Consider the following 13957-nt stretch of genomic DNA (forward strand, 5'->3'; position numbering starts at 1 on the left):
GGGAAAGAGCTGTGACCTAACATTACCAGGATCTAGTCCTTCCACCCAGAACTGTCTATCACATCTACTAGTTGAACATATGGATCCCAGATCAGTTGCCTCAGTCATCTATGGACTCACCAATTACTTGTAGTAACAAGAATGAGTCTTCCAGTAACGAGGGACTGCCAGCAAACTGCACCAAAAATGCGTACAGAAAGCCATCATTTTGAAGTGGCCATGCAACCTCTGAGAAAGTTCTACAGATACTGTTACCAAAAGCATATCTATACAAGAGTTACTGCAAAACAAATGAAGGTCTAAATTCAAAGCACAACAGCTATTCCATACTAATTTTCTACTCGATATGGACATTTCTTCCACAGTGCCTCTGTAATTTCCCTTAAACTTCCAAAGGTATGTGCATCATCCTAAGCCATGTATATAGTTCCTCTGAAATTACCCAAATTTTTCGCAGTGCATGGTCTTCAGGAAATGGAGCACCTGTTTTTTTGAAAGACTGCCCTTTGTGTGAAAGCACGTTACTAATGTGTGGCTGAGACAGTCTAAATTAAAGCTGGTTGGAGGTTTTCCAAAGGAATCCCAAGTAGCTTAAGCTAAACCACAAAAAGCATTCTTAGTAAATGTCCACATGTGGAGCTAATCCAGAACAACTATTCTGAGCTATTTCTTCACTGAGGCAAGAGCTAATATGACTGTAGGCCTTATGCCAAAAATATACCCACAGTGCCATTTATTTTCCTATTCATTTCTACATTATTAGAAAAATAAAGAAGTACATCTGAATGGTTATCAGGCGTCTGCTAGCTTGAAAAAAGACAAGAAAGTAAATCCAGTTAAGTCTCCAAGCTAGTGGTTCTCAATCTGCTTAGACTCAAGGCACTCCTTATTAGACTTGAGGCACCTTCAGCAAATCCAGCTCTTAGTTTTCATTTGCTTTATGACTATGGAAAAATAATACAAAAATTCTTCTTCTTTTGCAAAGAGCTCAGAAAGGCTATAACAGGTCAGAACGTTTTCAACACTATGGATTCCTATTTGAAATCTCTGATCTTGTGAATCATGTTTACATACCTAACAATCCTAACATTGCATGGTACCCTGCACCACTTTCGAAAGGATCTGAAGGCACCTCAGGGTGTCACACACCTTGGTTGGGAATCACCGCTGTAAGCAACAGAAATCAGTACCACGGCTTGAGATTTATCACACACAATTGTAAGCGTATGCTGACCTGCACTAGCTGTTCTGTGTGTTGGTGCAATTCTTCCAAGATGGGCAAGGTCTGCTCAGCAGTGCAGTGCTCCAGAATACGCTGAATTACTCTGCAGCCATAAGGATGAGTCGAAAGCACAAACACCTTAAAACAAAATTACCCATTTTTTAAAATTAAAACATATAAAATTTTATATGTATGCTAAAAACAATCACATTTCAAAAGTAAGTTATCTTATCCAAACTACCACTTAATATACTCATTTCTATATAAAAGCACCCTCCAGTACTAGAAATTTCCATTTCCAACCACATGTAGGGCCAGACTAGCCATAAGCGGTGTGCCTAGGGCTCCTGCGCTTGCAGTCATGTGATTACATCAGAGGTTCTCAGCCTTTGCTTGAGGGAGATTTCTAGCCCTCATGGCTGTAAAGGAACTTGGAACAATCTAAACTTATCTGCTGCTTTGAGATCTGCTTGATTCCATGGAGGGCCAGAAGTAATATCTGTAGTGTGAATCTGCCCATTCATTTCAGTGGGATGTCAACACCAAATCCACATATTTGGGGGCAAAGACGGGGGAGGTGCATACAGACTACCCATGCACAGGACAAGATGTTGTAGCATGTGGTGGAGCACACCTAGTCACCATAACTCTCTGCCAAATGATGTAAAATCCCAGGGAATCATTTCTGCTCCTGCCTCTCTGGAACTAAGAGGTCAGCCACATTTTTAACACCACCTGCCAACAACTGGGGACAGCTTCCATAATGTACCTAGAGCTCTGCACCCCAGGTTTCAATTTCTGCAATCAAGTATGCCACAAATTTCAAATTCAATCATATGAAATGGACCTCCACTTGTGCATAAACGTTTTAAATGTATCTATTAAATATAGTAAAAATTCTGGCTTCTTTTTGGCTATTTAAATATTTTTCCAGAAATCAGATTTGTCCTTGCAGATTTGATTCAAATGTTACCTTTCTGTATTGCTGAGAACTGAACGGAGACTTATACACAGAAGTCTAGATAAGTCACACAACGCCAAGTAGCTTAAATACAAGATAAATTAGCTGTCTACCCATGTAGTATTACAACAGCATATTTTTTATGTATTGAAGATAGGGTAAAGCATGGTTTTCTAGTGGCTTTCTTCTCATTTAGTCAAGGGACTCTATAAACATTTCAAACTCCTTCCCTTCCCTTGTACCTTTTGTGATGCAAACAAAAAAGGGGATTAAGTTCACAATTAAGGAATTATCTGCTATTTACGATAGTTTTGGCACAGCTATTATTCGAGGCAAAAAATTCAGCATGGCACAATAAAACATGAGATAGGGTAAGTGTGAGATTTTCTAATGAAGTAATAAAGCTGAGTAATAGGGCTGAGTTGTCTTGTAAAAATACAACATTACCTCTAGACAATAAAAAATAGTGATTGATTAGATAGCTTTGGAATATACTACAGCCAAATTAAACTGTTTGTGTACTATAATATGAGCTTTATACTATAGGCTTTTGGGAAGAAGAAATAATTGGTCATCTTAAAAATGAGTCGCATACTAACCCAGATTCAGAAAACATTTAGAAAGCATTGCTTTAAAAAGTAAAGCATACAGGAAAAGGAATTTTCTTTTAAGAGAAAAACTGGGAGTAGCAACCTCAACTTCTCCTGCTTTGAAAACCAGATACATACTTTTGTTACAACACAGGCTGGCTGACATTATATAAAACACTGTATTGAATCTAAGATGAGGTCTCTTCCTCCCATCACCATAGGGTTAGAAGCCCCTTATCTTAGATTTGTGTAAAAAGTGTGTGCCAGGGGTGGGGTGGGGAGGAGCAGACGACTGCTGCAGTTCTGACTCTGGGTCAGAGCCAGACCAACTCCTGCCCCATTCTCTGAAGCTTCTGCCCCCCCACTCCTCCCCGCCCCCTTTACACCCTACTGTCAAGTGCAACCTGGTTAGGGCTGGATTCCTGGGTATGGAGAACATGGAAACTCTGTCCCCCTCTGGCCAATCAGCAGTGCTGACATTGCTACATGGACAGCAGGGACTGCTCTTCCATGGCGGATCGTCTTAAATCCCAGTTCATCTTAGATTCAAGTACTTATGGTATTACAAAGAGAATTCAGAAAGCTGATTCTCTAAACTGAAGCCAAAAGATTTGACAGTATGCTGAGCATTCTTTCCAGCAGACTCAAACAGCATGAGATCTCTATTCCCAACATAGTCATGTGCTACAGCAGTGAGGGCCAGCTCTAGGTACATCACAAAAGCTGTCCCCAGGTGTTGCTTGGAGATGATGAACATCACCAAGTGGCTGACTTCTATTCACAGAGAGGAAGGAGGAGATATAGCCCACCCAGCATTTTACATAAGTAGGCAGAGGGTATTTACCTGAGTGGGCATGGCCTACCACATGCTATTCCCAACATACTCTTATTCTATAGTAGTGGGGATCAACCTTTTTGGCAGGTGCGGCACAGGCTAGCTCCAAAACCTCCTTGAATGCCACTCTGATCCCTTTCCCTTACTTGATCTGCTACTCAGTTTTCTACTTTCCCCGTGCTCCCTAACCACATTGCTCCTCTGCTTTCTGCTCCCTGACTTATCTGCCACTATGCTGCGTGTCCCCTCCCTATTCTGCCATATGCCAGACACAGAGTTGCCTGTGGCACTGGCCACCCGTTTTACCGAAGTGGTATTATACATCAATTTGAAGTTCAATACCACCACGGCAACAAATGGTGTTTCAGATTTACAAACAACGGAGAAATAATGAACAGATCAGTGCAACTCTTAGATTAAAGTAAACAAATTGATAACATTACCTGTCCTTTGAAAGCATCAATGATGAACTGGAGTGACTGTGGCTGGACACATTCAATGCATTTCTGAACAACATGGTTTCCATTTTGATCTTTCACGCATTTCAGAACATGACCATCCAACTCTTTAACCATTTCATTCTGTAAAAAAACAAAACACAAACCAAAACCGGAATTATTTTAATTTCTAGATCAATATTTTCTTAAACAAAACTATTTTAAAGCAATACTCAAATTTTTATATCCACTGTGTATTCAGACAGACATTGCATTAATGTTGACAGCTTAGACTAATTAATATTAGTTTTTAATTCAATTGTAACTTTGCAATAATGCAAATATTTAAATTTGTTTAGATTACCATCATTTAATTTGATTAAAATAAATACAATACAAAACATTTTTCTAACTTACAATTACCTGCTGGTCAGGTGAGATAGACTCTAATGCTTTTTGAATAACACGACAACCATACATCTGTAGGGCTAATGGCAGAACATGACCACGTATGCGTGTTGCTAGAGCTAACTTTTGATCCAGGCTTCCAAACTATAAGAAAATAAAGATGCTGTTAACAAAAGAAGCTGTACTGCCATCCTGGGAATATAACTGTATGAAGGTTAAGAACAGTCATAGTTTACTACAAAATTGTAGTTTGCTATGCTTTGCTTATCAAAAAAAATCAGTCCCTTTATTTCTGACGCACATAAATCCTTTAAATACTTATATGAAGTGTTTCTTCTTTAAATGGTTATCTTTTTAAGGTTTCACACTTTGGGATAGATCCTATTCCAATTATTAGGTGCATAAGTGTGACCTCAATCCACCATGCTTGAGCTCCTGAAGAATGATTAACAAAAGGAGGAGATTTAATTTCTGGTCACTGCTTTTTGTGACTCCGCCCTGAAGCTAAGATGATGGTGTGTTACAAAAGTAGGTGCATCACTGGTTTTTCAGGGAGCTGAGTTGGGAGGAACATACTATCAAACTCAGGCCCATTTTCCACTTCGAAGATTTCAACTTTCACCTTCCAATTGTGGATACTGTCTCACATTTTTTACTATATTAGAGTGATAGCGTTGGGCATCTTTTCCTTACATAGGTACTTACAGACCACAATTAAGTTACCTTGTTTCCTTCTCTTCAATAAACTGAGACAACTCAAGTGTTTTTCAAGGTTCTTCACTGAAGTGTCCCCAGTTTTTCTAAATCCTATTTTAAAGCGGCAAACACTAGAACCAGACAGTATTTTAATACCATCTCACCAGTCCTGCATACAGAGTTAGTATCATCTCACTATATTTACTTAAAATTTCTCTAGGAAAACCTTGTAAATTCTCCTCATATAGGCCCCTGCTCAAGATCTGTTAATCGCACTTACATGACTGAGCTGATTAGGTGGAAAGTCAGTCCGGATACCGTACAGAAAATGGAAATGTGCAACCTTAAACTGGTAAAGAAGCACAGCATTCCTTAACACCCCAGCCTCACTTGGCCTCTCGTACACTCCTGTGGAGCACTTTCCACTTCAACATGGAGCAAGAAAAGCCTTTCAGAACCCTGGTGCAGCTAGTAAGAGGTAGCTTGTAATGTCAGAAAGCCAATAAGGCATCTCAGACCTAATTTACACGACATAGTTTTGCCAGCAGAACTCAAATTCTCAATTCCTCCAGAAGAGCGAGTGGGTCTATATCTAGCGCTTCCCTGTAGCAGCAGATCCCTTTTCTTCTGTTGACAGAGTACCATCATTCAAAGAAGGCTTCTGCTGCCATCCAACAAAAAGTGAGTGTATAGACATGCCCATGTCTGCTGCTGGCTGCCACTGTCCAGTCGGTAGCTAATGCTCAGCTGCTGTATGTGGAGCCACATGAGGTCAGCTGAAGTCACACATGAACACACACAGATGATTTCCCTTTGACAACTGTTGTCTACAGGAAGAAATTCTGGTGACACAAGCAGCCTATTGTAGATAAGGTTTAGGTTGGTGGGTGAAAGTCTGGAAAAGAAGTGCAAAACCTGGACCTATTATTCTACAGAGATAAGTTTCAAGGGAGAGGATAATCTAAGCTTGTAGTGCACGAAAACTACATCAAATTACACTAAGTTTGTGGTCTACTTTTGAACCCACCAAGATATGACAACATCCTCTCTCAGGTTCAAAAGTGAACATAGTATATTTTTCATAGAAAATGTTACAGAGAAGGTGAACATTCCCTGTAAATCCATGGCTACCTAAACTTAGTCAAGAGCACTTAAAACCTTTAGCGTCCCTTTTACACCCTGATCATCTAAAAGCTCAAATGACACCCTGGCAGGGCTTCAGCTACTAAGGTGCTTAAAGAAATTTTTATTTTACCTTTTGTGTCCCTAGCAAGCTTCCTCTCAAATTAAAACAAGTTGTGTGGTGTCCAGTTCTGGGCACCACACTTCCGGAAAGATGTAGAGAAGCTTGAGAGAGTGCAGAGAAGACCCACTCGTGTGACTAGAGGCCTGAAGAGCAAGCCATATGAGGAAAGGCTGACAGATATGGGACTGAGGCCTGAAGAGCAAGCCATATGAGGAAAGGCTGACAGATATGGGACTGTTCAGCCTAGAAAAGAGAAGACTTGGGGTGGGGGGGGGGGGGGGGGTTGGGAAGGGGGGGTGTGGGGTGGGGGGGGGGGGGGGAGGTTTGGTGGCAACTTACAAATATATCGGGGAGAGCATCAAGGGCTGGCCAAACAACTATTCACCAAAGTGCCCTAGGGGAAAACCAGGAGCAACGGTCATAAACTCCTAGAAGGTGTCAGGCTGGATCCAAGTCAAAACTTGTTCACAGTTCATGTGATCAGACTCTGGAATAGACTCCCAGTAGGGGTGGCACAGGCACCTACCTGTTGATCTTCAAAAGGAGCCTGGACGCACACCTTGCTGGGGTTATTTGACCCCAGTAGTCTTTCCTGCCCAGAGCAGGGGGGTGGACCTGATGATGTCACGAGGTCCCTTCCAGTCCCTGAACTTCTTTCTTAACTTGTCTTATTACAGGAGAAATGAACTGCAAGTTACAGACATAGTAGTAGAAGCAGTTCAAACAAACTAATAAAGGATTTTTAAAATATAATTTGGGATGGCAGATGATTTGGTGCCAAGGGAGGCGAACTAGGTATAAAAATTAACCAAAAGTTACATCAATTTTCCCTACTTTTGTGGCAATTTTTTTCCTTTGCTGGAAGGATATATCCAGAGTTAGTGGAAAAACAAAGAAAAGTTACAAGATGCTGGGTCTTCTCATTCTACACACTGTCGTAGCACCTTTGATTACTTATTCAAACAGTCACTAATGTTTCTATCTATAAAGTGTCCTACTGCGGATCTATTCACACATACATTTATTCAAAATTTCAGCTAAGGGTCCCCATATGTAGTCATATCAGACAACATAGGACACCATTTTATGACTCCCCCAAATAACAGAACTGATTTAAATAGTGTGTGTGTTTCCTGGACCACATTTCAAGGACTTGTTTAGATTTATATTATTTAGAAACTGTTTGCCAGGTATGACTAACAGGTAACTTTTTGAAGAAATTTTATAAAATGTCATCTCTACTTAACCACAATATTCCTCCTTACAATGGACATTGCTAGACAAAGCCTTGGCTGGGATGATCTAGCTGGGGATGGTCCTGCTTTGAGGAGGGGGTTGAACTAGATCTCTTGAGGTCACTTCCAATCACAATTTTTTTTACAATTCTGACAGACAAACTGTTTCACCCAGCTTCTTGACACAGTCTGGACCTGGGTATGGAGGAGAGTAACAATCAAACAGGACAGGGCTACTTCAAGACACTGATAAATGAAATGTCTCTTTTGTGGATCCTATTTGGGAATCACATGAAAATATGCAAAAACTTGGGTACCACCATATTCATAAATTCCTATTTTGCTACAATACTAGGAAAACAACACAAGCAAAAGTATTTATGACATTTAGTCAGTATTTCTACATGTGATCTCAAAAGTATATCCTTACCTCAAAAAACTTCTGTATGACATAGTTTCCAAATACATCAGTCATCAATTGATATGCCGCTTGCAGAATCTCATTAAATACCATCTGGCGCTCAGCTGGAGTAGCTCGTTCTAGCTTTTGCTGTATGAATCTACGCCCAAAATAAATTTGCATATTATATGCATAGAGAGAAAAACCTCAAATGCTGTAAATTCTTCCACCCTTTTTGTTTTGATGAGATATCAGATTGCTAAAATGAGTTAACTAAATTATCTTCAAAAGCACTACTTTAATGTCAACAGTGGTCTGTTTTTTTGGTTTTTTTTAATACATACAGAGTAGGTGGTGTTAGACCCTGGCACATATGCATTTAATGCCACCATCATTGCATCTCCTGCCATTCCACACATTCATGGCACAATGCATTTCTTTTGGATCAGGGATCTGATTCCAGCTACACCACTCCTACTTACCAGAGCAGGGGGAGCCCAGGATCACGATCCGAGACTCCTCCTGGACCAGGAAGTTGAAAACTAGGTGCCCAATGAACCAGTGTGGTCCCCGGGCAGGGACTCACAGTCAGCTGATTGGCGGTCCCGGCTCTGGCACTACACTGGAGTCTCCAGCCGGTTCCAGTGAGGTCCTGGGAATGACACGGACACTCAGGTGATTGTGGGTTGCAGCTCTGGAGCTGGCTGGAGATTCCAGTGCAGTCCCAGGCCTGGAGGATCTGCCAACCAAGCCCTGCCACATAGCCAGCATCAGGCTTCATGATAGGGGACTCTGCCACACAATCAATTTAAGGAGAGATGGAAACCGGCCACAAAATTACTACATGTATTTTGTGGAGTAATTTTGTAGATGGTTTCACATTTTGTAGCGTCATTAATTGCCTAAACTTGTGGCTGCGTTGCTATTTAAGACGGGATTAATAGGTTAATCATGTCTTCAGGTATAACATCAGCCTGAGGCCTCAGACTAACAATGCCTACAGCTTTGATTTTAAAATGTTCGAAGGGCAAAATGTTGATCAGTTAATTAGCCTATTCAAGAGACAAATGCAAGTGACCCCTAATTAGGTGCTGTCATTCCACTGAAAAATTTCTAGATTACAAACGCCATTCTTTTGGGGAGAGAAGATGCGTGATATTTAAGCTAATAATTTAAAGTTAACGAGAAACTTTTTATTTTATAATTGAAAACGTAGCTCCTCATTCAACACCCTGGTAACATTCTCCTTGGTTTTGAGGAAGACCAGCGTGAAACTGTGTCTCACTTGTATGGCAGTTCTCTTAAAAGGTGACTAAAAATACATCCCAGTGTGGCTACCAGAATGACTACACATTCTTAAAAACATTTATCAAGATACCTAAGTCTATCAAACTAAGCATTACTATTACAAACTTCACTATGACACTTACCGAGAACCATGCTGATCTTGAGAAAATTCAACAATATGTCCAACGAGGTCTCTTAGCTGAAGGTTGGGGAAGCGATTATTTCTAAAATCTTCCAGCAATCTACTTCGTCCAGAGGGCATAATATCAGACCTACTGTAACGAAGACGTGAAGGAGGGAAAAGCTGGCTGCTGGAGCTAAAAAGACTGGAGGTACTCGCAGCACTGCGATACTTGGCTTCTGCTCCAGGCGCTGCAGAAATATAGCGACCACTACCATTTGTCAGTCCTCCTACAAGGAAGCAGTTCTGTCAGTGAAAAGCTTTAAAGTGAGAAACAATAAAAATGAATGTAATAGATCATGGGTGTCTTGAAGCAAAGAAAACAAAACGTCTTCTTGTTACTTATATTCACCTTTTTTAGGTGAAATGAATGCATGGCTATATCCACAAAAGTCTCAATTTTTTTTTTTTTTAAAGTAAAAGGCAGGAGTGAAAAGAACTTTCATTGGGAGAAACTGATGCAGTTTGAGGTATTCTGTACATTTGTGTGTATTTGGAAACTTTAAACTCAGCATAGTGGGCAGGTTTCTACTTCACAAGCACCACTAACTCATACTCTGGCTGGTAGCCTCAAAGCTGGCCAAAGGTTTAAAGAGGCCATGAAATCTGAACTACCTTTTGATCCCTGGAGGTAACTTACTGTCATTTAAAGCACACTGGCACTGCACTCTGCGGAAGCATGCATACTGCTGTTTGCCCATGCTGTACCTGCTCTGTGGGAAAACAGACTTCAGCATCCCAGGCTTTAAATTAGGCACCTCTTGCAAGCACTAGGTTTATGGTGAACAAATTTAAAAATAAAAAACTTCAAGAATGGCTGTCAGGATTTAATTGTCGCTTTGATTGTTTTAGCATTAGTTAAACTGAAGTTCATTTTTGCAATGGTAATCCCTCCATTGGCTGTCAATCCACCTGATCAAGAGTTACCAGCCCTGCATATCATACCTAGCTGGCACCCACTGGCCTCACGTGGCCCACATGGCACCCCCAGAAGCATAGCAGGGCAGATCCATGCCTGGGACAGCTGATGCATAGGGCACCATGGGCTGCTGCCATGTCGATGGTGGTGTGATTAGCCGCTGCTGTGGCACTTGGCTATGTGTGTGCTTCCCCTGCAAAAAAGGCTGGGTTGCTGTCCCAGTCACCACCTCCCCACCTCAGTTATGCTACTAGGACTCCCCCCTGAGATGGATAACACAGCTCCATGAGCTCGATCTAGCCTGTGAGCAGTAAATTGATCATCACTACACTTGCACTATATCACATCAATCTCTGAGCTTTTTGACACTGCCTTAAAAGCTCTCTCTCTGCTCTGCCATTACTTATATGAATTGAACTTGTCTTGCTTCGCATGTCCTGTTCCCTCTTTTACGTAGTTATCCAGCTGTCTCACAATCCCATCACTGTTTTCTCCTATGTAAATTATAACCTTCATACATTGATTCACAAGGTCCTTCTCCCCTCCACATTTAAACACACAACACACACCATCATAATCATGTATCAAACATCATACTTAAGAGACACCACCTCTCTAAAGAAAAAATAACAAAAGTCAACATTTCCTTCTGAAAATCTTGTACCTACTATGATGACAGCTAATAAAGTCACTATGCTAAGAGGTTTCACTATTTTTCCACCATTTAATCACACACACACACACACACTCTAAACTAAAAACATTTTTACCAGCATCAAGAAGAGCAAAAACCACCTCAACTTTTAAAGGAATTTTAAAAAGATAAATTGCAGAATGTGCTGTTTGAATGGTGCTCTAAAATGAAATGGATAAAAAATTTAAATTGACAGTGCCCCAGCCAAGCCTTCAATTATTCAGCAAAATATCACCCACCTACTAGACCAGGCAACCACATTAATATAGTGGGATGACTACTTCCTTGTGAAGTCTTCTAAGCGCCCTTTTTTAAAAAAAATGTTCTCTCTCAGTTGGCTAATTCATACTGTACAAGGTACTTTGGTTTGTTGCATGGCATAACATAATTTGCTAAAAAGCACATAAATAACTAATTATAAAATAAATACATTTTAAATAATTTAATGGTAAAAACAGTAGAGAAATATGTACTTTAAGCCATTAGCTTAATCTAGAGTATGATTAAGTGATGTTAAATAGATCTCCAAGATTTGTTGTTATTTTATTGTTATAAGGTTGGCCACCAAATTCACACCTTATAGCTGCCGTTTCTATAACTGCCTTAATAATTGCTATTTCTAGAAATGGGCTGACAGATGATGATGATGCTATCACACAAAATAAAAACATATTATTGTTCTATAATGAAGCTGGATGCAGAGAAGTTTGTTCTGAAATGATTTTTTTTTTAACAGCAGCATTCATAACAGTGAAAAGTTTAGCTTTTAAAAACTTAATTTTTCAGCTTCTTCAGTATAGTAATTTAACCTTTGGAACAACATCTTGCCTTTAGTATAAGCAGTGTTGTGACACTGTCTAAAGCCACAAGATGGCAGCAAAAGTTTGTTTAATGGAAATGTGTCCAACATTGAGATTTTACCCCCATACTAGAATATGAAGGATATTCATCTTATGTAACTTAACTCAACATGTTTTTTCAGTTATTTATATAGTCAGATAATTTTTGAGTAATGCCACATCTTCGTGGGATTCATTATCAATCAATCCATCGGAGAAAGTGTGCGCATATATTTGGAACAATTTAAACAATTTTTTTGAAAACTGGGTCTCATGAGCATAAAACAGATTGTTTAAATTGCTGGATAAATCTTTCTATCCTTTAACTGTGTAAAATTTCTAGAACAAAAATATATGCATATAGCATATTTCATCTTTAATTACCTAAAGCTACACTTTACGTCTAACATCTTTTAAATATTGGCAATGAAGACTTAAGTGCTAACTAACACAGTAACACTTACTATGCCACAGACAAAAACTTTCCTGCAATAGGGGTATTCTTACTTCATTTAAGATGCGACATACAAGGCTAAGATATCTCTATCCCTGATATGTTAGCCTGAAGAATGTGTCAAACTTCTTAGCATCTTTTTTTTCCCCTAAAAGCTTTGATCAACTCGTGCTTTTAAAGTACTGGGAAATACTGACTGCTTACAGAGGTAGTTAAGTCTTCTTTTCGAACCTTTTATTACAGAAATAGTACTAAACCTTAAGGATAAAGCTGAACAGACTAAAAGTGAAAAATCTCAGACTAAGGGCAAGTCGTAATGGACATTTCTCGCATAAGAACATACTTTCATTCACTTTAGGGTACAGATACAAGGACTGCCTAGCTTTGCTCTTCTCCCAGCTTTTGTACTCACATGACATTCTCAATCCATACCAAAAACACCCCAACAAAACACATCCAAACAGTGCTCAGAGATGATGCCAAGATGTGTATTTTGTTGCTCACCCTACGTATTATAGCTTAAGATGCCTTGCAATTATTCTTATCATAAAATGATTATTAGCTGAAAAAATACCTCACATCTGAGATTAGTTACTAAAACCCTTTAGTTTCCTTATCACAAGTTTAGTTCATATTTAGAGATCAAACCATTAGTAGTACATGAAGCTAAAGATTTCCAATTTAGTCGGAAATAAAAATTGTGTGGTGTGCCCGGTGCAGTAACAGAGATATTTGCTGCTAGCATTTATGAACTCACACAAGTGAGATCTTCAATGCAAATAAGCTCAAGAGTAATTTTAAGTATTAAGGAAACAATGTACATTAAGTATAAACAACTAAATTCCTGAACTTGGATCATTTGCATATTTCATGAAAAAGGAGAAAGTAATCTATAATTAAAGAAAAGGAAATCAACTTGATTTAGACAAATCCCTTCAGATATTAAGTAGTTTATACTTATTACAAAGAACAAAGTATATCTAACTTTCTCCTCAAGTACTAAAACAGAGCTATGGTACAATGGATGCTGCATTTAAAACTTTTAAACAAAAATATAAAATACATTGCTTAATTGTGAAAATAGTAAATAACAAGTCTGTAAAGGTATAAGGGAATAGCTTCAACTGCTCCTCAGTTAAGAGGAAGTCAGCTTTTTTCCTTTACCTTCTCAAAAGAAAATGTAAAGGACAAGTTTTTTTCTTCTAGTTTTTATTAATGAATTCAGTGCTTATGATGCCTGGTTTACAGAAGTCCTCCAGAGCAGGTGCACAGCAGAGGCAACGCAAGGTTCCTCCCCCATTGCCTGCCAATGGGTTTTGAATCTCACTCAGATTAACTAATCCTAGAGGTCTCATGTAGGGTAAAAAATAAGAGATCGTTAGCCTAAAATGTTACCAAACTTTGCCTGGCCAACATGAACACAGCATGATTTAGAAACAACCAACCAACCAACCAAAAAAATTAAAAACTCTGCTCTAGACCAGAACACCCAAAACGTTATGCACCACCAACACAAAGTCCCACTAGCCTGGTTTGAAATTTGGCTCAAACTT

General features: G+C 39.4%; 1 protein-coding gene across 10 annotated transcripts in view; it reads right to left on the bottom strand.

Moving 5' to 3' along the window:
- Positions 1–13957, bottom strand: part of PUM2 (pumilio RNA binding family member 2) — a 104915-nt gene that overhangs the window by 12919 nt on the left and 78039 nt on the right. For 6 of the 10 annotated variants that reach the window (XM_025212308.1, XM_025212306.1, XM_025212307.1 and 3 more), the window contains 5 exons: positions 9461–9728; positions 8061–8190; positions 4463–4597; positions 4052–4189; positions 1235–1360 (listed from right to left, as the gene is read on the bottom strand). In XM_025212308.1, coding sequence (XP_025068093.1) covers positions 1235–1360; positions 4052–4189; positions 4463–4597; positions 8061–8190; positions 9461–9728 — 797 coding nt within the window. The remainder of the gene's footprint in view (positions 1–1234; positions 1361–4051; positions 4190–4462; positions 4598–8060; positions 8191–9460; positions 9729–13957) is intronic. The other 4 variants (XM_025212305.1, XM_025212311.1, XM_025212304.1 and 1 more) reach the window with 2 other exon arrangements.

This window comes from Alligator sinensis, unplaced genomic scaffold (genome assembly GCF_000455745.1).
Source record: "Alligator sinensis unplaced genomic scaffold, ASM45574v1 scaffold200_1, whole genome shotgun sequence".
Lineage (NCBI taxonomy): Eukaryota > Metazoa > Chordata > Crocodylia > Alligatoridae > Alligator > Alligator sinensis.